Genomic DNA, 26,886 nt, shown 5'->3' on the forward strand with positions numbered 1-26,886 from the left:
TTCAAAATCGAACCAGCTTTTATTTACAAAAATAGTTCCCCCGCCCCCCCGCCGCATCCCTTGCAGGTGGGGAGGGAACACCACAGCCCTTTTTCAGGAGGGTAGAAGCACCTTCTCTCCCCCCCCCACCCCGGTTTGGTTCATAGCAGCAGCAACAACAGTGAAAGGCAAGTGGGGGGAGCTTGTTGAGTTTGGAGGACAGGAAGGTCACAGTGTGGTGGAATGCGTCCCCCGAGAACAAAAGTGAATACTGAGAAGTGGCAGCCGGGACGCCCCATTGAGGGTTGGGACTGGGCAGTGGCTGATTTTATGCTTATTGTGCAAGGGAGAGGAGGGGGCTGGGCAGCCCTGCCAGAACCGGGAAGCTGCCCTGCTCCCCCCGCTTCCTCCCGAGAAGGAGAAGGGAGGTCAGTGCTTGTGCTCATCTGTGCCCAGTCGCACCCCCAGCACAGATTGTCCTTGGGGGTGCTCGGGCGGCAGTGGGGTGTTATGTGCATAGGAATGGGGGGGGACTGCTGGTGTGCGAAGAAAGGAGCAGGATTGTGGAAGGGGCCGTGGGCAAGAAGGAGGCGCACAAACTCCAGGACTGCCAGGATCCATTGGCAGCGGGGTTCTGCCCTTTTAAAAACACTCCAACATGTATAAAAACGGAGAATACGGGGCAACCGGCTCCCGGGTTTTGGAAGCAACGGGACATTTGCCTCCCGCAACCCACCAATGGCAGGAGTGCGAAAAAAAGCACCAAGAGGGATTTCCACTGCAAAATGAAGCCACGCCACACCTTCTCAAACAAAGCGGTTCCAGTGATGCAGGAGGGCTCAGGCCCCCACCCCCCTGCCCACCGTGCCGTCGGAGGGGCCGGGACCCGAGGCGGGTGTGGACCTGTCTGTGGCCCCACTTTGCTGGCCTTCGGGGGACCTGCTGCCCTCCTGGTGCTCCTGGGCTGCTCTGGCCTGGGCGTCGGGCGTTGCACCGCTCCCCACCGCCGCGCCGTTTGGCCCCTCCTGTTCGGCGGCCGTCGCCGCGCTGTTCTCCTGGGCGAGAGTGTGGTTGGCGGCTCGGCTGGCGGCAGCCCCGGTGCTGTGGGAGGTCCTCTCCAGCTTCCGGTGCTTCCGGTGGGAGGCAGTGGCCGCGGGCTGCTGCGTGGCCGGATCCTGGGGGACCAGGATGTCCCGGATGAGCTCCGTGCATAGGGCAGAGGCCTGGCGCGTTTCGCGGCACAGCTGGGAGAGGCTCAGGAAGCCGTGGGGGAGGTCCTGCACCACCCGCAGAGTCACCGGCTGCCCCAGCGCTCGGAGCCGCCGGGCAAACATCACCGAGTCGTCCAGCATGGGGTCGAGGGCGCAAGCCTAGGGAGAGGCAGGGAAGGGAGGCAGAGTGAATGCATGGCTCTGGGCTGCCACCTGTAAACCAGGGGGTGGAGAACTTGCGACAACCCTGCCCAATTGCCGTGTGGGTGGGGTGGGGGGCAGCGGGAGATGTGGGGGTCCACAGGAGGGTGGGGCAAAGGAAAGTCAAAAGGACAGGAAGAGAGATAGGAGACTCCTACAGAGGGTTTGCCTGGCCATCTGATGAATGGAAGGATATTCCCATCATGCCAAGGGGCGACTCTCCCCCTGAGGCATCCAGTGGGCTGTTTTCTGGAGAAGAGATGCTGAAATGCCCAACACAGCCTCTCCCTTGCTTCTCTCCCCATCCCACGCTGCCCCAGAGAACTCCCTACCACCTCAGCCTCTTCCCTTAAGACAGCCTTTGCCAACTTGGTGACTTTTAGGTGTTTTGGACCCCAACTCCCATCAGCCCCTAGCCGGGACTGTGGCCGATGGGAGTCCCTGGCAAAGACGTCCTTAACACGTGCTGCTGAAACCTGTTTCCCCACACCCTGCCAACCAACTTCGCAGTTCTGTGAAGCCCGAGGGAGGTCGGCCTGCTAGCTTTTGTATCCTGTTGTCATGGACTGGCTGGATGCAGAAAGCATCATTTGGGGAACGCCCCCAAGGGCACCCCCAGGGGAAGAAGATTCAGAGCCTGGGGATTGGTGGTGGGACGACAATGAGTGGTCAGAGGGGGAAGGAGAAGACTGGGAGAAGGAGGTGTCCGAAGCTGGAGAGGTAACAAGGTTTAGTGAGCAGGGAGAGTCTGTGGCAGAGAGCAGTCCAGAATCAGAGGCAGGAGAGGAAGGGGGCCAGTAGGCAGAGATGAGACCGGCCACTGAAGAATCCAGGGAGTCCCCAACTCCTGCTGCGACCAGCTCCCCAATCCCTCCAGATTGCGAGGGAAGGACGTGGGGGAGGAGGAGACTTAGAGAGCGGTGCAAAGCCTTTGCAACTGTCTCATTGGGACAAGACCTACTAGGGAGATTTCTGGCCTCACTAGGCCTGAGCTTCTTTGTTTCTTTGAATGAAGTCTGAACTTCACTGACACCTTGTGAGTTATTGCTGACTTGACCCTAGCACCCGCCTCTCAAACTTGTTGACCTCCCGAATCCTGCGAGCCCCAAACCAGCCCAGCCACTGTCCAGGGGGCCAAGACTGGCGCCGTTACCCCACAGCCTCACTCACCACAATGTGGATGGGCGGCAGCCCCTTCAGCATCGCGTCCGGCGCCAGCAGCGGCGACATGAACGGGTTCTTGACGATGGGTGACAGCTCCAGGGGCATGCAGGTGGCCGGCTGGTCGGAGCGCAGAGGCTGGAAGCCGTCGGGGAAGGTCAGGGTGCCGTCGTAGCTGGGGGGCACCGCCTCGTGCGTGCCGTCGCTCATGAAGAAGCTGGCTGCCAGAGGGTCCGGGTCTGGGGCCGGGGCGGGGCTTTGGGCAGGGCTTTGGGCCGGAGAGGCATCTGAGGCACTGGAAAGATTCTGATAGGTCTGGCTCTTGCGGGATTCTTTGCTGCTAGCAAGCGACTTGGATTTGAGGCCGACCTCGGAGATGCTCTTCCTCACAGGCTCTGTGTGCCGGGTGGGGAGTGACTGGTTAGTGTGTGCCTCACAGTGCAGTTTCGACCACAGTGAGACCCGTCGTTGCCCCTCTCAGCACAAATCCCAGCGTTCACTGTTTCCCTAGAGCCAATGTTCACTCAATAACTCTTCCCTCCCTCTCTGCGCACACACATTAGCAGCTTCTGGGTTTGGGGAGAGGTGGTTATTGATTGTTGTTTTTATTTTGATTATATATTTTGTGGTTTTATATTTTGATTTTGTTCTGTGAACCTCCCTAAGACCTCCAGGTATAGGGCGGTACATATATCCAATTAACAACAACAACAACAACAACAACGGGGTGAAGGAGGATAAACCTGCTCCCTTCCCTTCCGTGGTCACAGCCCACAGCTGCTTTTGTTTCCTGTTTCTTGCTGCAAAACCCGATACCGAGGAGAGAAAGTGACACCTGATCTAGGAAGCACCCCTGGGGACTGTGGTAAAATGCTCCAGTTTACAAAGGGGGCAGAATGTCCTCTTGTTGCAGGGAGCACACTGCCCTACCTGTCCACGCCACACATCTCCCCATACCTTCCCTGGCTAGGACCCCCCACTGTCTCCTCCTTGTTATCACATGGTTCTTTGCAGTTTTGTAAACAAACCGCACTATCCATTCTGAAGGAAATCAGCCCTGAGTGCTCACTGGAAGGACAGATCCTGAAGCTGAGGCTCCAATACTTTGGCCACCTCATGAGAAGAGAAGACTTCCTGGAAAAGACCCTGATGTTGGGAAAGATGGAGGGCACAAGGAGAAGGGGACGACAGAGGATGAGATGGTTGGACAGTGTTCTCGAAGCTACAAACATGAGTTTGACCAAGCTGCAGGAGGCAGTGGAAGACAGGAGTGCCTGGCGTGCTCTGGTCCATGGGGTCACAAAGAGTCAGACACGACTAAACAACAACAACAAACAAACCACAATACCTCAAGGACTGCCTCTCCCCATAGAAACCACCCCCAGACTCTGCGATCATCACCTGAGGCCCTTCTTTCTGTCCATGAGAGGTCTAGAGGGTAGCAACATGAGAAAGGGCCTTTTCTGCAGTGGCTCCCCATTTGTGAAATGCTTTTCCCAGGGAGGCTTGTCTGGCGCCTTCATTGCATATCTTAAGGCGCCAGGCAAAAACATTCCTCTTCTCCCTAGTCTTTGTTTAATTAGCCAATCCATGTCCTTTTAAATGTGTTTGCGGGAGGAGAATCTGATTTATTTTGTAACAACAACAACAACAACAACAATAATACGCTGCCCATCTGACTGGGATTCCCCAGCCACTCTGGCCAGCTTCCAGCAAGTTATAAAACCATTATTATAATAATAAATTATAACATTTATTATCTGCTTTGTGGTTTTAGTCTGTATTTCATGCTGTGAACTGCCCTGAGATCTTCGCATGAGAGGCTGATATACAAATTTAAATCACCATCATCTACCACAGTGGTATCCAAACTTTTTCAAAGAGGGCCAGATTTGATGAAGTGAAGGGCTGTGAGGGCCAACCAAAAGGCCAACCGAAGTTGTTAACCTTTTTTTAGGGTTGAAGTTGTTGAGGGTTTTTTAGGATTTCCCCCCAGAAAATAAACTGCCGCAACAGACTTTGAACATGCCTGATCTAACGCCTCCAAAAATCCAGAATAAAGCACAAAAGTGGGCCTCCCTTTGCAAAACAAGGGCACAGCTTGCTTTGTGGGTAGAAGAACAGAAGAGCCAATCTGGTCCAGCACCCTGTTCTTAAAGGGACTGGCCAGTTGCCCATGGGAAGCCTGCAAGCATAACCTGAGATCAACAGCCCTCTCTCCTTGCCTGTGATTCCCAGCGATTGTCAGAGATACACTGCCTGTGAAAATGGAACCAGAGACACCTTTGCACGGAACATGAAAAGCTGAATTTGGCCCAAACAGACGACCCACCAACCCAGCCCAGTTCCCCAGCTGTCACTCTGCAGAGCCTCAGACAAGTGTCTTTCTCAGGTCTGTTAGCAAAGATCTTTTTACCCGGTGATCCCAAGGGTTGAAGCTGGGACCTTCTGCACAAAGAAGCACAGGCTCTACCTCTTCCCTGTGAGGATGCAAACATAATTCCCCCTTCTCCCCTTCCTGCTCCCTTCCCCAGCAGCATGGACCATGGAAAGGATTCAGCCAATGACGGGAAGGAAGGCAGCCTCCTTGAGGCCCACTGGCGTCAGCAGCTGCCAATCAATGCCAGGCTGTTTTGCACAGGGATTGTGCTGCATGCGATGCTGACCCAGTGTATCAGGCCGTAACTCAGTCAGTTTGCTCAGGCGAGACTTCCCAAGCAGCGGCTGCCATGAGGAATGTGGCCTAAAAACCCAGGACACAGAAACCCCTGCAGAATTCTGAGAATTTCGGTTCTTGCCTGAAGGAACGGCCAAAAGAACAGGAGAAAGAAAGGAAACAAGGTTCTAGCCTTCAATAGTGCAGCAGGTGAGGCAGCAGCTGGAGGGATGGAGACGAGAGAGAGAAACAACGGTCCAATTTGGCTCAGGTCATCAAAACTGGACTAATCTACACTGCTCAGTTAAAACGTTTAAAATGTGTAATAAGAATGTGACACCAGAGGGCACTGTAGAGCAGCAATCCGTCATCAATGGAAATTAGCATTGAGAGCTATATTATATGGTTTTTTTTAAAGCGTTTTTACAGATCAGTGTAGATCCAGCCTGAGTGAACAACTCTTTTTCCTTCCCCTCTCAACCTAGCGATTGATGGAACCGTTAAAGAGCGAAATGTAGAGAAAAAAGCTGAGCTTTCAGCTTGCAAGGATGCCGGAATTAATACTGCAGAATGAGAACAGAGCAGTGCAAAATCTGAGTTTCCCTGTCTCCAAAGCCTTATCTAGCTCTTTCCCACAAATGCCATGCCGAACCAGCAGCAGCAACAACAACAACACCCCAAGCCAGCCAGCTCTGTACCCTGTTCAGACGATGCCAATGCACATGCCACCCTGTGCCAGCCGCAGAAGCCTCCCCTGGGGCTGGCCAGCAAGGGCGTTGAGGCAGCCCCGCCCCCTTCTCCTCGCCTCAAGCAGCGCTGCATGCCGTTAGGGGCAGGAGGCGGCTCCTACCAGCTGCCGGGTTAGTAAGAGTCGGGCCCTGCGATCGGAAGACCAGGGACAGCATCGCCAGCAGCTGGGCCAGGGGGCACCGGCAGGAGCCCCGCAGGCCCCAGGAGAAGGGGCAGCGCCCTGCAGAGACAAGATGGGTCAGAGGACGGCGGGGAATGAGGAGCAAGAAAAGATGGCGAGGCAGAGGAGCGATGGGGGAGGGCTGATTCTTACCTATCGGGGCATCAGCCCCATTGATCTTGCCCGTGTTCTCCAGCAAGGAACCAAACAAGGAGGAGGCTCCCAGGCGCAAGTCTCGGAAGAGCATGGTGGTGTCTCGGCGCACCATGTTCACGGGGCTCAGTTTCTCCAGGGGGGGAGACTCGCACTGTTCTGGCTCCATCCCTTGGAATGGAAAGGGGGGAAAGAAGCCCACAGTCAGGCCGAGACGTGTTCCCTAAAACTGTACAAACACACCCTGATTTTTGCCAGCTCCCTTTCCTACACCTCTCACAGTACTCCTCACCACCTCTTTCATGTTCTGGATTTATTCGGGGTACAAGTATTATACGAGTTTTAGTATATGCGCTGCCTACTGGTGAGGTTCGCTGACCTCCCGGAAAAGCAAAAAGTCGACCTTTTCCTGTTAGGCAAAGATCAGAAGATGACCCGGATGGTCGCCAGGTTCTGTGTACAGATCTGTAGGCGCAGACCATCTCCCGACTCAAACTAGTTCGTTAAGAAAATCCCCAAACTTGGTTCCATGGGTGAATCTGGGTCAGTTCCCTGCGGTAGTTTATCTTAAAGTTTCAAGTGTCTATACGCTTATTGCGTTTGTTAATTTTAAATTTATTGTTGTGAGGTAAAGGTAAAGGGGACCCCTCCCCTGACCATTAGGTCCGGTTGTGACCGACTCTGGGGTTGTGCGCTCATCTCGCTTTATTGGCCGAGGGAGCCGGTGTACAGCTTCCAGGTCATGTGGCCAGCATGACTAAGCCGCTTCTGGCGAACCAGAGCAGCGCACGGAAACGCCGTTTACCTTCCTGCCGGAGTGGTACCTATTTATCTACTTGCACTTTGACATGCTTTCAAACTGCTAGGTTGGCAGGAGCAGGGACTGAGCAACAGGAGCTCACCCCGTTGCGGGGATTCGAACCGCCGACCTTCTGATCTGCAAGTCCAAGGCTCTGTGGTTTAATCCACAGCGCCACCCGCGTCCCTAATTTATTGTTGTACATTGTTTTAATTGTTTGTTTCCCTTCTGTTACTGTACCTCCAAGTGTGTTTTATAAGCTGACCGTAATAAATTATCTATCTTATACAAGGATTGACAGCTGCCTTACAGGGCTGCGGTGAAATAAAGAGAAAACAGTTTTGCGTTTTAAAAGCAGCAGCTGAAACGCCACAGTGCGTCTGAAGCAGCACAGCCAAACGCCTTCAGCTCTGTATTTCAAAGATGTCTGCAGATGAGACAGGAAGACTGGCAATGTCAACTCCGCCACGTGGGAATCCCTTGCAGACGTGCCTGGAGACAAGCAGTCAGGTCGTGCATCCACAGTGACCAGAGCAGAAATGACCGCTGGGAGGAGCGCAGTGAGAATAAGCATGCAGCCACACAACTGGACGCCTTCCTCTGCCCCAGCTGCAACAAAACATGTCTCTCCCTTATCAGTCTCAACAGCCACAGCAGGCGCTGTAACTCTCCAATGGTTTGACTTCACTCCCAAAGGCGCACTCCTCCGTGGTCTCCCGAGACAGACCAACCAACCACACAGCCAAGCTTAACCAACCCTACGACCTTCAACCGCCGCTTCCCTTTGCCCACCAGGAGTGATACCCCTCTTGCCCCCCGAGCACCCCCTGCCCTCACCGGCATAGGCACTGAGGCACTTGCACAGCACGCTCAGAGGCAGGAGCGGGTCGAGCAAGGTGAGGAGGCGGGAGGGTGAGGCCGAGACCTGCATGAGGGTGGCCGGGTACGCCGCCATGATCCCGTCCGGCATCTTGATCCCGAAGGCGGCCGCCCGCATGGAGACCGTGATGCACAGGTTTCCGCCAGCGCTGTCTCCCGCCAGGCACACCGTCTGGGCTGTGGAACCTGCCAAGCGGTGGGGGAGAGAAAAGAGGTCAGAACCACTCGGGGCAAGCAGGGTAGAGCACTCTTTTTCACAACCCAGCAGCAGAACCCTCTCTGAATGCTAGACACCGCAGGCAGTGGCAGTGCCCGCACTTTGGAACTCCCTGTCTATTGACACTAGGCAGGCAACTTCACTGTATTCTTTTCAGCACCTTCTAAAAACCTTTTTCTTTAGGCCCATGTAGATCTGTGGTTCCCAACTGGTAGTCTGTGGACCCCAGGAATTCCATGGGACATAACAAAAAACTACCATAGAGGTATCAACATTTTTCAAAAGTGGGGGGTGGGGTGGGGTCCCTGGCTTGGCTTTTGAAAAAATAGGAGGTTCACAGTACTTAGCTAATTGGGAACCACTGATGCAGACTGCTGATATGTGTTTTAATCTGTTTCTCATTGTCCATGATTTTTAATTATTATTATTTTTCAAAAATGCTTTAATTAGCAGCTTTCGACTGCTCGCAGCAATAATTTGATTGCTTCCTTCTTTCTGTAAACAGCTTTGAGATTTAATTTTTACTTTTACAGCCCGGTGGTGCATAAATTTCATGAAATAATAAGTCAATGAACAAAGCAGCATGTGAGCCCCAAGAGAAGCCTGGCTGGGTGGCTGGCGCTGGAAACCTGTTGTGCGCCAGAAGCAGGGCAAAAGCTGGTAGAAGGCTTTCATTATTATTATTTTTAGCTCTATGCAAACAAGGCATTTACACTGAGTAGACCTTACACTGAATATGACCCCCCCCCCAGATGTTGCTTGCTGGAGCCATGCTTGCTGGGGTGCTAGTGGGAGATGCCATTCAGATCTGGAGGTCTCCAGCTCTGCATGCGAAACGGCCTTCTACCATCTCTGGAAGGATGCCTGGGAAACCGAGCTCTGTCTGAGATTTGGACAGGGCAAGGATGGGGGGGAACCTGGGTCCCTGCCCCCAAGGCTCCTTGACTCTCTGTTCCCAGCCAGTATGGCCAATGGTCAGGGTCATTCCTAGGAAAGCTCAGTTGGCAGAAAGTGAGACAATTAATCTCAGGGTCGTGGGTGAGAGTCTCTGGTAGGGAGACAAGATTCCTGCATTGCAGGGACTAGAGGATCGACGTGGTCCCTTCCAACTCCACCATTCTATGATTCTAAGATGCTAGGGTTGCCATAATTTGAAGAGCAAAAAAGAGAACAGCCTGAAAAACCCAGACCCTTCCTTTAAAATTTAAAAATCTGCCCAAATGGGCATGTTAGCCCCGCAGAAGAGGACATGTCCTGGTTTTCCCGGATGTATGGCAACCCTAAAGATGGGAGCTGTGGTCCATGCCTGGCATAGGGACACACTGATCTAGGCAGACAAACAGTCAGAGCCAGCACAGCACAGCTTCCTGTGATCTTCCGAGGAAGATCTTAGCAGCTGGTTCCTTCTCAGGCCAATGTGGCCAAAGCCCAGTTCTGGCCCCCACCTTCTTCCTTCCCCCCAGCCCTCCTTTTCTCACCCAACAGGTGGCAGTTCTTGATGGCCCAGCAGTAGGCATAGAAACACTCTTCCAAGGCCCGAGGAAAGGGAGCCTCCGGCGCCAGCGAGTAGTCGATGGAGAGGATGGGGGCGCCCAGTTCCTGAGCCCAGGATTTCAGGTAGGGCTCGTGCGACTTGGAGGTCTGGGCCACGAAGCCGCCGCCGTGGAAATGCACCACCAGGTAAGGCGAGCGAGGCAGCGGCTTGGTCCTCCAGCGCAGCTCCAGGGCTAGGGGGCCTTCGGGGCGCATGAGGTTGCAGAGCTCTTCACTGTCCTAGAAAAGGGAAAAGCAAGCGGTCGAGGGTGCAGTGCCAGGCCCCGAGAGGCAAGAGGCGCCCAGCTGGCATCCACCTGCCGCCGCCTGGCGGTGCCAGTCCCCGAGGCCGTCAAAATCTCAAAGGGCTCTCTTGACAAACAAGACTGCTGTGACGCATTCCTGGAATCTGTTGCTCCAGATTGCAAGCAGGGAATTGGATGGTTGAATGATCCTCCGTTTAAATAAAAAATGAATTTTGCATTTGGGTAACCCTCAACCGTTGCGGAACATGGAATCTGCCCTCCCCCCCCCCCTCCCCAGGTTCCTGATTTGAGGCAAATCACAGTTATCCTAGTCGTCTGCAGCAAACCCTGGTTTGCTCTTGTCCTGCAAGCCAGGATCACACCCCGGAGGAAGGTAACAGGCATGTGAGGGGGGAAAGGGGGAGGAGGAAGGACAGAAGTCTGAGTTTCAGGGTAACCTTGGAACCGGAGCACTGAAAACGAGGCGCTTATTTTAAATGTGTACAGTGGTACCTTGGTAGTTGAACAGCTTGGCTCCTGAAGAAATCGGCTTCCGAATGCCGCAAACCCGGAATTGAATGTTCCGGTTTGCAAATGTTTTTCAGAAGCCAAACGTCGGGCGCGGCTTCCGCTTGAGTGCAGGAAGCTCCTGCAGCCAATCGGAAGCCGCGCCTTGGTTTTCGAACCGTTTCAGGAGTCAAACGGACTCCTGGAATGGATTAAATTTGAGAACCAAGGTACCACTGTATATGCTGCTTTTTCTGCTTAAAAAAAGCCTCAAGCAGCTAACAATGAAAGCCATACAATTAAACACACCCCCAGCAACAAAGACAATGACCAAAACAACATTTGCTGGAAACCACAGGAAAAGGAGAGCGCTCTTGTGTTTGGGTCTGCTTCCCAGAGGCATCTGGTCTGCCAGTATGAGAACAGGGTGCTGGGCAGGATGGGCTGCTGGCCTGATCCAGCAGTCTCCTATGTTCTGAATGGCAGCAGAGTGGTTAAAAAGCTGTACGTCAGAGAGAAGGACAGACCAGCTCCCTTGTCCTTGACTCCAGGTTTCCTGCAGTCAGGGAAACTGGCATGTGGGACGGCATCCAATTACAGAGCAGTCCTGCTCGGCCAGGGTCCTGCCCGGGAACGGTTTGGCCTCGTGATGAGACCGTACGCCTGGAGAAGCTTTTTCAGCCTGCGGAGCAAGTTCCCTTGCAGGCAATCTTCTCAGGGCACAGGTGGCTGCAATCGGATGCAAAAGCGGCGTGTGTGATTGTTTGTGCCATGGATGTCACGATACATTCCAGCCATGCAAAATGACAGAAACCCCCCCCCCCCAATAGCTTTCCATCCAGGCAGGCGAGAGGCATCAGTGCTGTTGAAGGACAAATTCCAGCAAGGCAAAAGCCCTTGAGGGGGCGGGGCAGGGCTGGTGAAGGGCGTGGCCTAGGGAGAGCCCCAAGGGCTAGGGAGAGAGGTCTGATCCCACATGCCTCGAAGCTACAAGGTCTGACCCTGCGCATCCACCCTAGCTCAAGCCAACCCGCGGCTGCTCCCATCTGCTTACCTGTCCCTCCCGCAGCTCGTGGGAGATGAGTCTCATCTGCACGGCTCCTGGTCCGGTGTGAGCAACTGGAGGGGTGATGGTGACTGTCAGCTGAGGGTCAGCAACCAGAGGCAGGTCGAAGGAGTGTGGTGGCACCAGCAGCGCCCGGGATAACCGGACCTGGGAGGAGGCCATGCTGGCGAGGGACTGCGGAGAGGGCAGAAGCTGTGTAAGCACTCTAGGAGTGAATATCCAAAGAGCAGTTCCCCACAGGAATATCCAGGGCAGAGGTGGCCCGCAAGGGACCAGGTACGCAGCATGCATGGCAGCAACAGTGCTGCATCACTAATAATAATAATAATAAACAAACAAACAAACAATTCATACCCCGTCCATCTGGATGGGTTTCCCCAGCCACTCTGGGTGGCTTCCAACAGAACATTAAAAACACGATAGAACATCAAACATTAAAAACTTCCCGAAACAGGGCTGCCTTCAGATGTCTTGTAAAAGTCAGGTAGTTGTTTATTTCCTTGACATCTGATGGGAGGGCGTTCCACAGGTCGGGCGCCACCACCGAGAAGGCCCTCTGCCTAGTACCCTCTAACTTCACTTCTCGCAGTGAGGGAACCTCCAGAAGGCCCTCAGAGCTGGGCCTCAGTGTCCGGGCTGAGTGATGGGGGTGGAGACGCCTGTCCAAAATTTGGACAGCCCATTTTGTTGCTATAGGTGGCCTCCCAAACCTGTCCCTCCATCCATCTTTCACATCCCACAACCTCTGCTTCACCTCACGCTCCCTGCCATCTGATCATGCCTCTTCCAAACCTCCCCCCTCTGACCCAGGCAGAGTCTCTCTCCCATCCAAGGTCCCTTCTCCCCCCCCCCCCCAGTAGGTCCGACCTCCTGTCGTCTGAGGCAGGACTCACAGCCAGCAGCTCCATCTCGGTGAGGTTCCAGAAGCTCTTCCAAAAGTGCACGTCCAGGTTCTGAGTGATGCGCTCAAACTCTGTCCCACGGAGCTCGGGGTCAATAGCAAACTTCCCGCTGGTGAAGAGAGAGCTGGCGGCCACGCCTGAATAGGGGGGGGGCATGAGAGAGAGAGAGAAAGAGGAAGAAGAGGGAGAGAGATCAAAGTGGTTGGGTGATGGCTATGGGGAAAACCTCTGCTTCGAATTTCAAGAAAGGGGCTGCCCACATTATTATATCCCCCTGTGCGTCAAGTGCAGGAGAGAGAGAAATAAAAATATGTGGTATCACGAAGCTCATTGCTGGTAGCAGAGAGTGAGGTCAAATGTTGACACGTTTTCCAGAGACACTGGACTTCCTACGCATAGTGGGGATGTGCCTGTGGCACTTAGGCGCTGCAAAAATGTGCTTGTTTTATCGCTTCTACAGCGATTGGAATCCTTCCTGACTTGAGACAACCTTTTCTGCCCTTGGGAGACGTTTGGCCTATACTTCAAAATACAGTGGTACCTCTGGTTGCAAACTGGATCCATTCCAGAGGTCCGGCCATATCCCGAAGTTTTCGCAACCGGAGAGACCGCTTCTGTGCATGTGCGCACGGCAAAACACTTCTGGGTTTGCTGCTTTCGCAACTCGAAGTTACCCCAAGGGTAACGTAACCCGAGGTTCCACTGTAACTGCCCTATTTTTCCGTCTTATAAGACACCCCCATGTATAAGATGCCCCCTATTTTAGGGGACTCAGATTTAAAAAAATGGGGGGAGATGTATTCGTGTATAAGACACCTCCTAATTTTTTACATTATTTTAAAGGGGGGAAAACCTAGTCTTATACACGGGAAAATACGATATTTATTTGTTTATAGCCCTTGTCTTCAAGGTGCTCTAGGCAGTATACATGGATCTCTTCTCACCCCACCCTCATTTAATCCCAACGACAACCTTGTGAGGCAGGTTAGGCTGAGAGACAGTGACTGGACCAAGGTCACCCAGTGAACTTCATCCATGGCCTAGGCGGGACTGGAACCCCGGTCTCTCCCAGGTTCCTAGTCCAACATGACACCACACAGTCAAAATAATACAAATAACGTGAGATGAACAGCATTTTGACCCACTGGCCTGGGAAAAGGAAGCACCTATGCATTACAGGGAAGGGGAAACAAGCGTTTTGGTGTTCAGGGGGACATGATGGGGAGAGGAACACAGTTCCCATGTTGTTGATGTGCCAAGATATGCCTGCCATTCCCCCCACTACCACTCACCAATGCCGGACACATGGCGCTTGTAATTTTCCCCAAAGGAGACGAGGCTGATGGCAATGGTCTGCAGGAAAGGCCGGATCGAGGGAGCGAACTGGGAAGGAAAAGGTCAACATTAAGGCTGGGCAGAAACTCTTAATGAATTAAATAATCTGGAGGCCGCCCAGAGTGGCTGGGGAGGCCCAGCCAGATGGGCGGGGTATAAATAAATTATTATTATTATTATTATTATTATTAGTTTCTTGCTTTTTCTTGCCCAGGGCAACCCAAATTGGAGCGGGGGGGGGGGGATATCCTAAAAACACCCCACCCACTTCTAAAAGGCTACAGATAGTTTAATAAGCAAAAGGCTTATTATATGGTTGTAGAGGAATGTTTTTGACGGGTGCCTAAAGCTGTATGATGACGGTGCCAGGAAAGCCTCCTTGGGGAGAGCATTCCACAAACGGGGAGCCACTACAGAAAAGACCCTGTTCTCAAGTTGCCACCCTCTGGACCTCAAAGAAGGGCCTCAGGATGAGGATCACAGGATCCTGGTAGGTCCATATGGAGAGAGGCGGTCCTTGAGGCACAGTGGTCCTGAGCTCTTCAAGGCTTTATAGGTTACAACCAGCACTTTGAATTGGGCCCAGAAACTAATTGGCAGCCAATGCAGTTGGGCCAGGATTGGTGCGATATGCATAAACTGTCTTGCCCCAGTAAGCAGCCTGCCTGCTGAATTCTGCACCAGCTGAAGCTTCTGAACCGTTTTCAGAGGCAGCCCAACGTATGAGGCATCGAACTATCCTAGAGGTTACAGAGCACAGGCGGCAGAAGTTAGGCTCTCCCCGTCCAGACTGGGGCAGAGCTGGGCCACCAGCCAAAGCTGATGGTAGGCACTCTGCACCGCCAAAGGCCACCTGAGCCTCAAGCAACATCAATGGAGAGGGAGGGTAACCCCATCAGGAGCAGGCAACCTCCCATCCATCCTGTCTAGCGAATCACCCACTAACAGCCTTGTCTGGACTGAGCTTCGGTTTGTTGACCCTAATCCACTATATAGTGCAGGCTTTGAAACTCAGGGCTACTCTGACTGGGTAGTGTGTCCTAGACCTGGACCTGTTTTAATTCTTTTTATTACCTTTTTAACCTAATGTGCCGAGCCTATTTTGGGGCCATTATATGCTTTATATACATCCGCATTTTAGATTCCCGGCGCCGGCAACTAAATCTTTACATTATTGTCTTAGCGTAATTTAAATGTCATAATGCCAGTAATATTGCTTTGAATCTTGTTTGGTTGCTTGTCTCTATCATTTTTGTCTTATCCTGCTATGGCTGTATGCTAATGCAATAAAGGTTTGATTGATTGACCCTAATCCAGTCCATTACCGAATCCGGTCCGGCACATCCATGGCCACACCAGGCTTCCTAAACACGGCTGCTGGTTCCAAGCCCGAGAAAAGCAAGTTGAGAAATCTATAGCCAGAGGACCAAACCGTGAGAGGCGGGGAACAGGATGTTGTGTTTGGGGAACTGGTTGCTCGCAGGCAGAGGCCTGGCCGGGCCTGGTTCTCATAGCCTGAGCCAAACATGCGGGAAAAGGATGAGGCAGAAGAAGAAGAAGAACTGCTGGATCCCTGTTGTCAAGTCCTGCCAGGGTTCCTGGCTGCATGGACCCTCTGGGTGAAGTCAGAGAGTCAGGGAAGCTCCGCAATGGAGATCCAAACTCAGCCGGGAAACTTCGTCTCCTGTGAGACAGAGCAATGACTGGCAAGTGTGTCGGGGTGGAGGAGGGAGAGAGCCAGAGGGACTTGCATGACCCATGGCTCAGGGCCACGCAGCCAAGGCTGCCGCCTGCGTGGAAAAGAAGAGGGAAGGAAAGGGGAAGGCCAGAGCCGGCTTTCCGTGACGGGGAGGCCCAGACTCCGCTGTGTGGCAGGCAGCTCTTGCCACAGAGGCTCCTTCGGGACAAACACGGAGGGCTCTGTGTTGGGCAAATCAGATTAAGGGAGCTGATGGGGACCGGCGTGAGCTCTGCAGAGAACAAGGTGAACTTCTTGGGAGGAGTACAGAGGTCTTGTGAGGAAAGGGCACCAGCTTCTCCTGGGATGAAGTGGGCTCTCCTGGCAATTATTACTACGGCAGTATGAGATGGCCACTACGTAAAAATCAGTAACAAAAAACACAAAGCAAACACTGGGGGTGGGGTGGGGATGATGACAGGTCCCTGCCCCCAGGAGAATACAGCTGAATGCAGCCAGTGGTGGAGGAACAACAGAGGGAGAAGTCAGGCCAGGCCAACAAGGGATGAATGCAAGAAAACACAGCTGTGGCAAATTCAGCCAAGCTATAGATGGTGTTGGAGAGGGCAGTCAGCAACTTCACAGGGTTTGGGCTGAGGGGAAGGAGGAGGAGGGCTGCAGCTCCGCTGCCTTATATACAGGATAAGTGTCTGACACCTCTAGGTGGGGCTGAGAACGTCCCCCCTCCTCATCTGAAACCCTGGAGAGCTGCTGCCAGTCAGTGAGGCGATACTGCGCTAGCTCCGAGGGCCTTCTGGTGGTTCCCTCACTGTTAGAAATGAAGTTACAGGGAACCAGACAGAGGGCCTTCTCGGTAGTGGCACCCGCCCTGTGGAATGTTCTCCCTTCAGATGTCAAAGAGGTAAACAACTTTGAGAAGACATCCGAAGGCAGCACTGTATGGGGACATTTTTAATGCCTGGCTGTGTTTTAATGTTTGGCTGTGTTTTTTATATTATTTTGGAAGCCACCCAGAGTGGCCGAGACAACCCATTCAGATGAGCAGAGTATAAGTAATTAATTGTAATTATAATTTTTATCATTGATGGAGCAATTGTCTGACTCAGTCCAAAGCAGCTCATGCCCCCAGGAACTATGCAGATAGATGTCCCACTGCGAGGACATCTAGGGGGAAAGACCTTTTAGAACAGGAGACCACAGAAATGATGACAGGTAGGAACGTGGGGGTTCACTGATGCCTTCAACGGATCAACGGCCAACTCCCCAAAGCCTAGCACCTCCAGGCAGGTTGAGCGCCTTCCCTCCACCTCACCTGGAAGCCCATGCAGCGCCCGTAGAAGCAACCCTTGTGCATGGTGATGTACTCCTGCAGGAACTGCTCTGAGAGCCCTCGGTCCTCGTGGTTGAAGAGGTGGCCGGGCCGGTTCTGGGTGAGAAGGCGCTGGGCCAGGTAGACGAGGGCTCGCAGCTGCGTCAAGGCGGTGCAGTAGGCCTCCAGCTCGGCGCAGTTGTGGCTGGTGCGGAAGAAGATGCTGCGCCGGTTGGTAGCCACGTAGCGGCTCTTGTGGACGATGTGGGCCAGGCAGCAGCGCACCGTCTGTGCCAGGCTCCGGTAGCCGTTGGCCGGCGTGTGCTCGTCCAGGTCGAAGATGTGGTAGATGGTGGCAAAGTGGCTCAGCACCGGCTCCAGGCACCGGGCGTGCTCCCGGATGGTGGTGAAGGCCGCCACAAAGCGCCGGCCCGTCTCGCTGGTGCTCTCCTGGAAGAAGTTGACGTTGTCTTCCGCCAGCGCATGCAGGGTCTGGAACAGGGGCCGAGGATCCATGGTGTCGGCGACGGGGGGGCCTGGAAGAGGAAAGGAGAGCTGTGAGAGGGTGTCCCCCAGAGAGAGGCGAGTACGAAGGGAGCCGGGTGGAGAAGTTATGCTGCTGCGACTGAGCGTAAGGAGCCTCTCGCCAAGAGAAGAGCGCGCCTTCGCCGGACGTCCTGCCCCTTACTTACACTCCCCCGTCACTGCCTCAGCTACGTACTCCACATTCCCTGATTCCTCAGCTTCCATGTCTCCTCCGCGCAGGCCGGAAGCCCTGTGAGCAGAGCGGGCATCGCTTACTAAGACAATATCAATGTACGGAAGAACCCGTTTCCAGAGGGCTCCACCCCACTCTCTCTCAACGGTTCTGGCACCCAGGAATAACACCCGACGGGCTCTCCTGATGAAGCTGTGCAGGTGAGAACCAAGCCCACTCCACGTAAACATGTAAAAAATGCAGGCAGGATTTGAATGAAGAGCAGCAGTGCAGAATATTTATAATATGCAGCAAATTTAGAAATTATGGGAGAACTATGGTAGGGTGAAGCTGTATGGGAAATGGACGTCTACTTGGAAGCACGTATCAATCTGTAAACTTTTGAAATTCGGAAATAAAACTGGAAAAACCCCCAAAAAGAACATCAAGCCTACTCCTAATAGATGGAACAGGCAGATGTTGCCCACATCTCAGTGGGGGCCCTGAGTTCCCTCTTTTATCCCTCCTCCCGCCACTTGTTGCAGCTCACTTCTAAGAGCAGGTAGGGGTTAAGGTGAGCGCACAACTTAAGCTGTTGACCCTGGTGAGGTACAGGCAAAAACCTGCTCCCTTTCAAGTGGAGCGATGGGACATGCCTCTGACTGCTGGTGGTTTGAGCCTGCCCAGAGATGGCTGTGTATTGCAAGGAGTTGGACCAGGTGACCCGGGGGGGGGGGTCCCTTCCAAAACTCTAATTCTGTGACTGGCAAGCCCTCGACCCTCACCAAGAGGTGCCCAAAGCACTCCCCACAGGCACAGCCCACCCACATTTAATAAATAACCATCATCCTATCAACAGGCCTTCCAAATAGTTAGGAGCAGCCTCCAGCACTTCAAAGACGTCCAAAGCTCTTTGCATCCTCAAAAATCCTGACAACAGCCCTGCCAGGGAGGCCAGCGGCAGCAGCAGAGGTCTTGGATCGCTGAAGAGGCAAGAGCCTGATCTCAGGCTACCAGGGGACAGGAGGCAGCTGACACCCCAGCCGGCTCTTGGAGACGCTCAGCACAGGAAGAGAGAGGGGCTTCTGTCGAGGGTACTCACCCACCGCTGCCCACCAAGGACCAGGGCTTCCTGATGCCGCCTGGAGTTGCCTTTCGGCCACTGGCTGCCTGCCCAGCCAGCCGGCTTAAAAGAGGGCTGGGGAAGTCAACAGGCTGGCCCCGCCTTGGAGGAGGGGACGAGGGAGGGAGAGTTTGGGATTGACTGGGAAGGGGAAGGAGGGCCAAGCTGCCCGTCTCAGCCCATCTCTCTGTTTCCCCCTCGGCGGCAGCGTTCTGGAATGCTCAGGCGCTGCATCAAAATTCCAACATTCCAGTTCCGCTGCCAGTTCCCTCTCCGCAAACCCATGGCTGGAATAAACTAGGTTGTGGTTGGTGTGCATGAATTATTTTCTTCACTGGATATATTTGGTGCCTGCAGCAAAGCTGTGGGGAGGGTGGAAGGTGCTGGCTTTGGATTATTATTATTATTATTATTATTATTATTATTATTATTAGGTACTGTTTTCTGAGAGTGCAAAGGACCCCAGTTGGGAAGATGCTTTGTGAGGGAAGCTGGGCTAGGAAAACTGGGGAGAGAGCAACAGGTGGGAGTGGGGAGACAAGAGGAAAATGAGGAGCACGAGGCAGAAATTTAGGGGTTGTGGGGAATGGAGGTCTCAGTCCTCGGATGCTTGTTGCTCCAGCTGGAATTACGTGTGTACAGTGGTACCTCAGGTTAAGTACTTAATTCATTCCGGAGATCCGTTCTTAACCTGAAACAGTTCTTAACCTGAAGCACCGCTTTAGCTAATGGGGCCTCATGCTGCTGCCGCACCACCGGAGCACGATTTCTGTTCTCATACTGAAGCAAAGTTCTTAAACTGAAGCACTATTTCTGGGTTGGCAGAGGCTGTAACCTGAAGTGTATGTAACCCGAGGTACCACTGTATATTCTCGATGTTTAAAATACGGCTGCTCCCACACCCCACCCCACTTTTCAAGTCACACTTGCATGTTGTTGTACACACCGGAGAGCAGGGGGAGATATTTTCACCCAAAGTGCATTGCCTGTTGGGTTTTCCTGTGGTTGCAAGAACCCCTCTAATTGTGGGTGGGGGGGAAGCTGCCCCCCTAAAAGGGTAAAAGGGACCCCTGACAGTTAAGTCCAGTTGCTGACAACTCTGGGACTGCGCCGCTCATCTCACTTTACAGGTTGAGGGAGCCGGCGTTTGTCCGCAGACAGTTTTTCCAGGTCATGTGGCCAGCATGACTAAGCCGCTTCTGGCGCAACGGAACACCGAAACCAGAGCAGTGCACGGAAACGGCGTTTACCTTCCCGCCGGAGTGGTACCTATTTATCTACTTGCACTTTTTGGTGTGCTTTCAAACTGCTAGGTTGACAGGAGCTGGGACCGAGCAATGAGAGCTCACCCGGTTGAGGGGATTCGAATTGCCGACCTTCTGATCAGCAAGCCCAAGAGGCTCAGTGGTTTAGACCACAGCGCCACCCGCATCCCAGCTGCCCCCCTAAATCAAGTAAATAAATAAAAATACTTAACTAACTGACCAATTGTGTCGCAGATAGCTCTGTTCTGCCTCCCCCTAACAAAAGTCGTGCTCCCCTTAACATAATTCCTAGCTACGCCCATGCCTCCAACTCCTATTCCTGAAGCTGTCATCTGAGCATGTGCAGCAGCTGCCTCAAATGTACACACCTCAGCTTAATTGCAAAGGGAACATGGCATATACGGTATTTCTGAACTGGATGGAAGCTGGTTCGAGGGGAAACACAACAAACAGCGTCATTTCCCAAGAAACTACAGGATAGATAATGGATTGGTGCTAATGCCATGCACACTACAGCTTCAAACGCCGGAGCCAGAGTGAGCAGCACTGTGTACACAGCCGCTGCCTGTTTCTTCCTCTGCAATCAATGAGGACCAGAAACCTAGTGCTCCCCCCCCCTAAAAGGACGCGGCGAGTCTAGCAGTTCTTATTATTATACTCTACACCACATGATATATTTCTGCACTGGAGGGCAGGACCCGAACCAATGGATTCAAGTTGCAAGAAAGGAGATTCCAGCTAAACATCAGGAAGAACTTTCTGAGAGTAAGAGCTGTTCAACAGTTGGGACTCTCCTTCCTTGGAGGTTTTAAGCAGAGGTTGGACGGCCATCTGTCATGGAGTTGAGATTCCTGCATTGCAGGGGGTTGGACTAGGGGTCCCTTCCAACCCTGTGAAATAGTGTGGCAACAAAGATTCCAAAACCCTGGTCCTCAGCAACCACAGACCTATTATATTTGTTTGCATTTAATACTGTAGGAACTGAGTTGGTTGATTCTGTAACAGAAGAATGACGCTATTTGCACCAGAAGAACAGAACAGGCCCCTGCTCTTCCTCACACAGGGCAGGGAGCCAGGGCTGTTTATGGGGCTCCCGTGACCATGTTTTCAAGAGCGGTGCCAATTAGACCAACTCTTTCCAGGAGGGCCACATGCTCCCCATGCGCAGACAGGTCCCATGGGGCTCCTTGAAGCTCATCTGAGCTTGGGCTGCTGTAGAGCAACAGCCTTTGTACAGAGCGCTAAGGGCAAGAAAGGGGCATTGCACTCATCGAGCCAGATCAGAAAAAAACTAATAGGGATCATAGACTCGCCAGCAAATGGTCCTGAGAGTTCTATTTAAATCAGACAATGTGGGGCACTATTTGAAATGGTCAGACTTCAGCCCTATTCTTAAAGCGGCCCATGCCAACTTTTCATGCAGGGGCTGGAATATCTTTATTTATTCGAATACCAAATGAAATATTGCTCCTCACTCCAAAATACCTGTCGTTTCTGCCCTCTGACTCTTTCCCTTCCGATTAACAGGAATTTGCAATTCCGCTCCGTTTCTGACCTTTGTTATGCCTTCCCCACAAACACACTTTCCCAATTCCTTCCTCACGCCTTGCTCCCTCCTCCACTCTGATTCCACAAAAAACAATCCCAGATTCATCATAAGCACACACCATGCTTCAAAAACACATGTGCTCGTAAGGTGTCCATAGTGCAGGCAAATGCACCTCTGCAAAGGTTTTTACGCACTTTTCTCTCTCACACACAAACTGAGCCTATCCTGCCCCCACTCTTTTGACACTCTGTCAGAGGGACAGGCCTATCAGCAATCTGAATGCCAACTGAATTATCTCACCTTGCCCATTCCACAACGCCTTTTTAATTTATTTATTCTCTTCTTGGGGCTAGGCTGCCGAGTTATTCACGTCGGCATCTGTCATCGCTTCCAAGATCGCCTTTTTAAACATAAAAGGTGGTGAAACCTCCCAGGTGTGGGATTGTAACGTCACGGGCACTAGCCAAACAGCACTGTGCACAGTCAGCTCCTGCTGCAAAGTGGCGGAACCAGTTTTCATCATCCTGGATCTTGGAAAGAAATAAGTATCTTTCTATGCAGTGCAGCAGGGGCACCTCAACCGCTGAAGTTAACTTATTTATTTGAAGTAGTTATACCTCTCTTAGCAGCCAAAATCTTGAGGCAGCTTGCAACAAAATGGACAATAACTCCATAGTTACAAAAGTGAGCTATGAAGCATATTATATATATCAGTTTCCCCTTTGTCCTCCCATGTTCCAACCACCAGTCTGCAGCTGGTTCTCCCGGCCTGGATCTCGCTTTCAAAGCCACCAGATGTTGTTGATGTCGTCATTCTTATTACTAATTACTGAATTTATAGCTTACCCTTCCTCCTGAAGAAGCCCAGGGTGGCAAACAAATACACATCTTTTTTTAAAAAAAAGCGTTTTAAGACAGCTAAAACATTCTAAAATCAGTTTAAAGCATTATTTTATCCAGTGATCTCAGGATTCCCAGGAACAGCACTCCTTCATCCACCAAATGCCAAAGAGGAATGTTCTCAAATGCATCCTGAAAGTTAATCATGATGGAGACAGACGTACCTCATTAGGAAGGTTATTCCATGAATGAGGGACCACCACAAAAAAGGCCCCGTCACAGGCGAGCCGCCAATGGTGCCACTACCAACAAGGCCCTACTTGCCAATCATACGGTCCGAGACGGTTGATACTGGGGAAGGGGCTCATTTCAGTACTTGGGTCCCAAGGAATTTAGCAACCCACAAGCCAGGGCCTCCTCACTGCCCTGTCACTGCTGTATTCCCAGCCCCTGCTGGCTGATGCAGGAGGATCCAGGAGCAGTAAACGTGTTACAAGTTCCCCCCAACTTTGTTTTGAGCAAGAGCTGAAAGATCTGCGCTGCCGGGAGATGCCCAGGCTTTCACCATTCCCTCCCAGGACGTGGAGTTTGAGACTTGCCCAGCTGAGTCACCACTTTGGCATCTGTTGGGGAAGAAATGTTTCTGGGTAAACTAGGAAATACATGGGGGAAGGATGAGAGCAAGGGGCACAGGCAGCAAAGGGGGCCCATGTCAAAAGCCAAAAACATGGAAAACAGGGGACTGGGAGAGAGGGCAGGGAACAGCCTCGCAGCTGGAACTGGACAGGGATTGGGGAGGGAGGGAGGAAGTCAACTATCTCCCTTTTCTTTCCTCCTCTCGGCAGGGTGTGAAACCTTTGCCCTTTAACCTCTGCTGTGCAGGGGGGAGAGAAGGGGGGCTAGCTTAAGGAATGACGAGCTGCGGTGAAAGCCGAGCCTCCTCCGTGTCACACCATGTCCACGTGGCTCTCGGATTGGCGGACAGACCCGCACCCGTTCCTGGCCTTCCCCTCCGCTCGCCACCTTCTCACCCCAGGTGCTCCACTCCCGCAGTTTCTAGCAAAAACACAAACCAGCGAGAAACAGCATCTCACGCAGCTCTGCCAGGGCTAATGCCCGCATCAGCTAAGATCATCAGGTGACCTCTGGGGCACAGGCGCAAGCTGTGCCAAGCGCGCTCAACACAAATCTCCCTTTGTGGCCGCCAGCTGAGCTGCCGGCCTCCTCCCTGCCCCTTGGCGTGACCGTGAGGGCAGAGAAAAGGCTGGTCGGAGATTCTGCCAGGAGCAAAAGGGTGCCCGCTTCGGCAACGCTCGTAGATTGGGAATGTGGCACCTCAGGCAACGCCTTCGCAGGCCTCAACAAGTTCTGCAAACCAATCGCGCTGCCATTACCGAGGAAGAAGAACTGTAATAACAGCGGTACCAACTCAGCATGACATGTTAGAAGCTAATTCACTGACTAGACAAAAAGTGACAAAACGAGTTCTGTGAAACTGCTCAGGGGCTGGAGAGTAGGGTGCCAGGGAAATATGCAAAAACATTACTAAACCTTGAAACGAATCCTTGCCATTAAGGACAGGCATTGGTTCGAGAAACCAATTTTGCAGATATATCTTTCTTTAAAGAGGGAGCGATTGTCATCTGGGCAGTGCAGGACCTCCATACACACTGCCCAAGCTTGCGCCCCAGAAAGGTCACTTTGGGTCTGTTTAACGCGACAGAAACAACACGGCCTGACTTCACCCCCCAGAGGCGCACTCCATTCTCTCTCGAGACAGACAGATGCCAACAATGTTTGTGGGGCAGGGGGTCCCCAGGGCAGTAAGAAATCACCAGAACTCCTGGCTGAGAGGAATGTAATATTGTGACCTGTGAAGCAATCTGAACATATACCCAGTCACTCAGTGTATAACTTTAAAAATAAAATAAACCTTGTTAGAATTGCTGTTTTATCAGGGCTCGCAGGGATGTGGTACGGTGGTTCATTAAAAAGTAATTGGAAGACACAGCCAAGAGAGGATGGAATCACAAGGCCCAAGAATGATTAAACTGGGCCTTTACTGACAGAAGGAACCAATCTTGACAACTTCTACAAGAAGCTGTCATCCAAAATTCATCCCAGCAAGGGAAAAGTGCAAAAACATTTTGTATTTAAGAGCAGAGATGTGTGACATTTGCAGTGGAATTCTACGCATATCTACCCAGAAGTAAGTCTTATTGGTTATACAGGACTTATTCCCAGGTAACAGTGTCTAGGATGGCAGACTAAGAGTTCAGAAATTACTTTGGGTAGGACTCTGAAACTAGTGCTTATCATCCAGACTGCCGCACACAGATGGTCAGCAGCTTAAATCTATATCAGAACCTGAAAGCTTACATAATTCTTCCTAAAGCCCCAATATCAAATTTTTAATTCACCTCCATCTCATAGAATTTTCAGATATATGCAGCTGGTATCTGAGAATCTCACTGAAAATTTCCACAGGCAAACATAGGATACACAGAAACAACATTCTTACCCAGAAGCCCAGGTGCCACCCAATTATGGGGCACAGAGCAGAACACACAGAGAACACACACACAACAAACACACAAAAACACACTTGGAAGGTATGCTAAGAAATTCCCTTCCCACATCTTGGCATCAGGGTTGCAAAGTTTTCACTACTGATCAATAACATATATGAACTTCTAGAGGCAGAATATCTAGTACACACACTCTGCTTAATATGCTAAATAGAAAAGCCATAATTTAGTAAACATTTTAATTCAAGTAAATCTGACACTCTCTTACACTGTATTCAAAAGGACCCAACAACCACTGAGCTCTAGAGCCCACTCCCATCTTCCAAAGGACCATCACAGTCGATCACACAGTTAATTTCTAGCAGATGTCGCTGAGGGACAATGTGATATAGTAGCTAGAATTGGGGAGACCTGAGTTCAAATCCCGACTCAGCCACTAAGGTCACTGGATGACCTTGGTCAGCCACTATCTTCCAGCCTAATCTCTCTCACAAGGATGTTGTGATGATAAAATAGTAAGAGAACCATGTACATTGCCTTCAGGTCCTTAAGCTATAACATAATAAATACAAATCCTGTCAAGATACCATGGATCATACTTTCAGCAACATAAGCCCCATAAGGGACTTGATTGCAACAACTTCCAGAGGGTGTAGCTACATTAGCTTGCCCCAGCAAAAAACACCCCCCCCCAATTCTTATGGCACCTTAAAAACTAACATTTCAAAATTTACTTAACAATATTTATTTACCGATTATAAAAAGAACTTCTAAGCAGTTTACAAGTCATTTATTATAGCATAAGATCCCACGGTCTACAATTGACTTCATCACTTGCATGATAAGTAATCCTGCATATACCCATAACTCAGAACAACGTTTTATTCATGTCGACGAAGTTGGGACTAAAGTCCACAAAAGCTTAAAGCAAATTGAACATGTTGATCTTTATAGTGCCACAAGAACCTGCTGGGCATTTATTAAAAAATAGTTTGGGACCACCCCTTTGCTATTTTCAGCTGGGCCTCAAGCTCTGCACCTATGAATCACCACAGATCCTTCAGAAGAGTTGAGGCACCCCTGAGGACCATCTCTGGGAAAAAGGATCCACCAGCTGGGGTTTCCACAGGATCTACTATCCTAGCAGTGTGTGTGTGAGAGAGTATTAGTCTATTACCCTTGGATTCCTTCACACACACACCCCAACAATACCAAGCTGACTGCTTGATCTCCTACCGCTGCTCCTTATTTATGTTATTATTGTTTTTTTACTGCAAAGGGGTTTGTCGTAACAAGTCAAAGCGTTAATTTCTGCATGCATTCCTGCTCCAAACTACATACCTCCACCTGCGATCCTTGCGTGAGATTTTCCTCTGACAATCCACCCCTTGCAACCCCTACATATGTGTGTGTAGATTTGCCTCCAGGGGGGATAGCACCCCATGCCCCTAACCTGCAGAGGTTAAGGGCGCCAGACTGACTGGGAGACCCGGGTTCAAATCCTCCCACGCCCTCATTAAGTGACTTTGGGCTGCAGCCACCTTCTCTCAGCCTTCAACAATCACACAACACGGCCCATGGCACTGTCACAAACGCCACCATAAAGTGAGCTGGCCTTTAAGGGACAACGTTATTTGAAAACCGCCCCCCCCCAACAATAACTGTCTACCGCCTAATGTTCCCACCGCCCCCCCCCCCACTTCCCTAATGGAAGCGCCCTCCCACAGAACGAGGAAGAGCGGACTCAGACCCCACCATTACAACTTTGAGGGGGGGAGCAACCGCGGCGGGACGTGCCAACGCCTCAAAAGGCAAGCCCGCCTCCCCCTTGATTGGCCCTTTACTTACCCAACGGGGTTCCGTCTCCTGCCCCCGCCGGCCCCCTGTGAGCCCCCTTCCAGACCGGCTTCCGCCTCGGAGCGAACGTTCGGTAGCGCCACATGACGGGCGCTCGCCAATGAGTCGTGGGCGGGGACGGAGGGGCGGGCGGTTGCGACGTCACCCGAGCCGGTTCCCACGGCAACGGCGTCCCGGCTCCTGCTTCCGCATTCCCCGAGCCAGCCCGGCCTTAAAGGGGCCGGGCGCGCCGAAGTGCGGACGCCAGGGGATCGATACCGATTAA

The 26,886-nt window shown here is 52.1% G+C and overlaps 1 protein-coding gene across 5 annotated transcripts; it reads right to left on the reverse strand.

The window, feature by feature from the left end:
• Positions 1-26,726, reverse strand: LIPE (lipase E, hormone sensitive type). Of its 5 annotated transcripts, none has more exons than XM_081921966.1 (11): positions 26,106-26,124; positions 17,455-17,537; positions 16,766-17,298; positions 13,712-13,802; positions 12,411-12,556; positions 11,506-11,691; positions 9,645-9,939; positions 7,908-8,135; positions 6,272-6,442; positions 2,562-2,947; positions 1-1,349 (listed from the first exon to the last, which is right to left on the reverse strand). In XM_081921966.1, exons 2-11 carry the CDS (start codon positions 17,510-17,512, stop codon positions 819-821), a joined length of 2,625 nt encoding a protein of 874 aa, XP_081778092.1. In that variant the 5' UTR covers positions 17,513-17,537; positions 26,106-26,124; the 3' UTR covers positions 1-818. The 5 variants fall into 5 exon arrangements, with proteins under 5 accessions (XP_081778092.1, XP_081778094.1, XP_081778091.1 ...); XM_081921968.1 differs by lacking the exon at positions 26,106-26,124 and adding an exon at positions 18,562-18,764; XM_081921965.1 differs by lacking the exons at positions 17,455-17,537; positions 26,106-26,124 and adding an exon at positions 26,613-26,726.
• Positions 26,727-26,886: the final 160 nt, after the last annotated feature.

This window comes from Podarcis melisellensis, assembly GCF_964234715.1.
Source record: "Podarcis melisellensis genome assembly, chromosome: 8".
Classification (NCBI taxonomy): Eukaryota; Metazoa; Chordata; class Lepidosauria; order Squamata; family Lacertidae; genus Podarcis; species Podarcis melisellensis.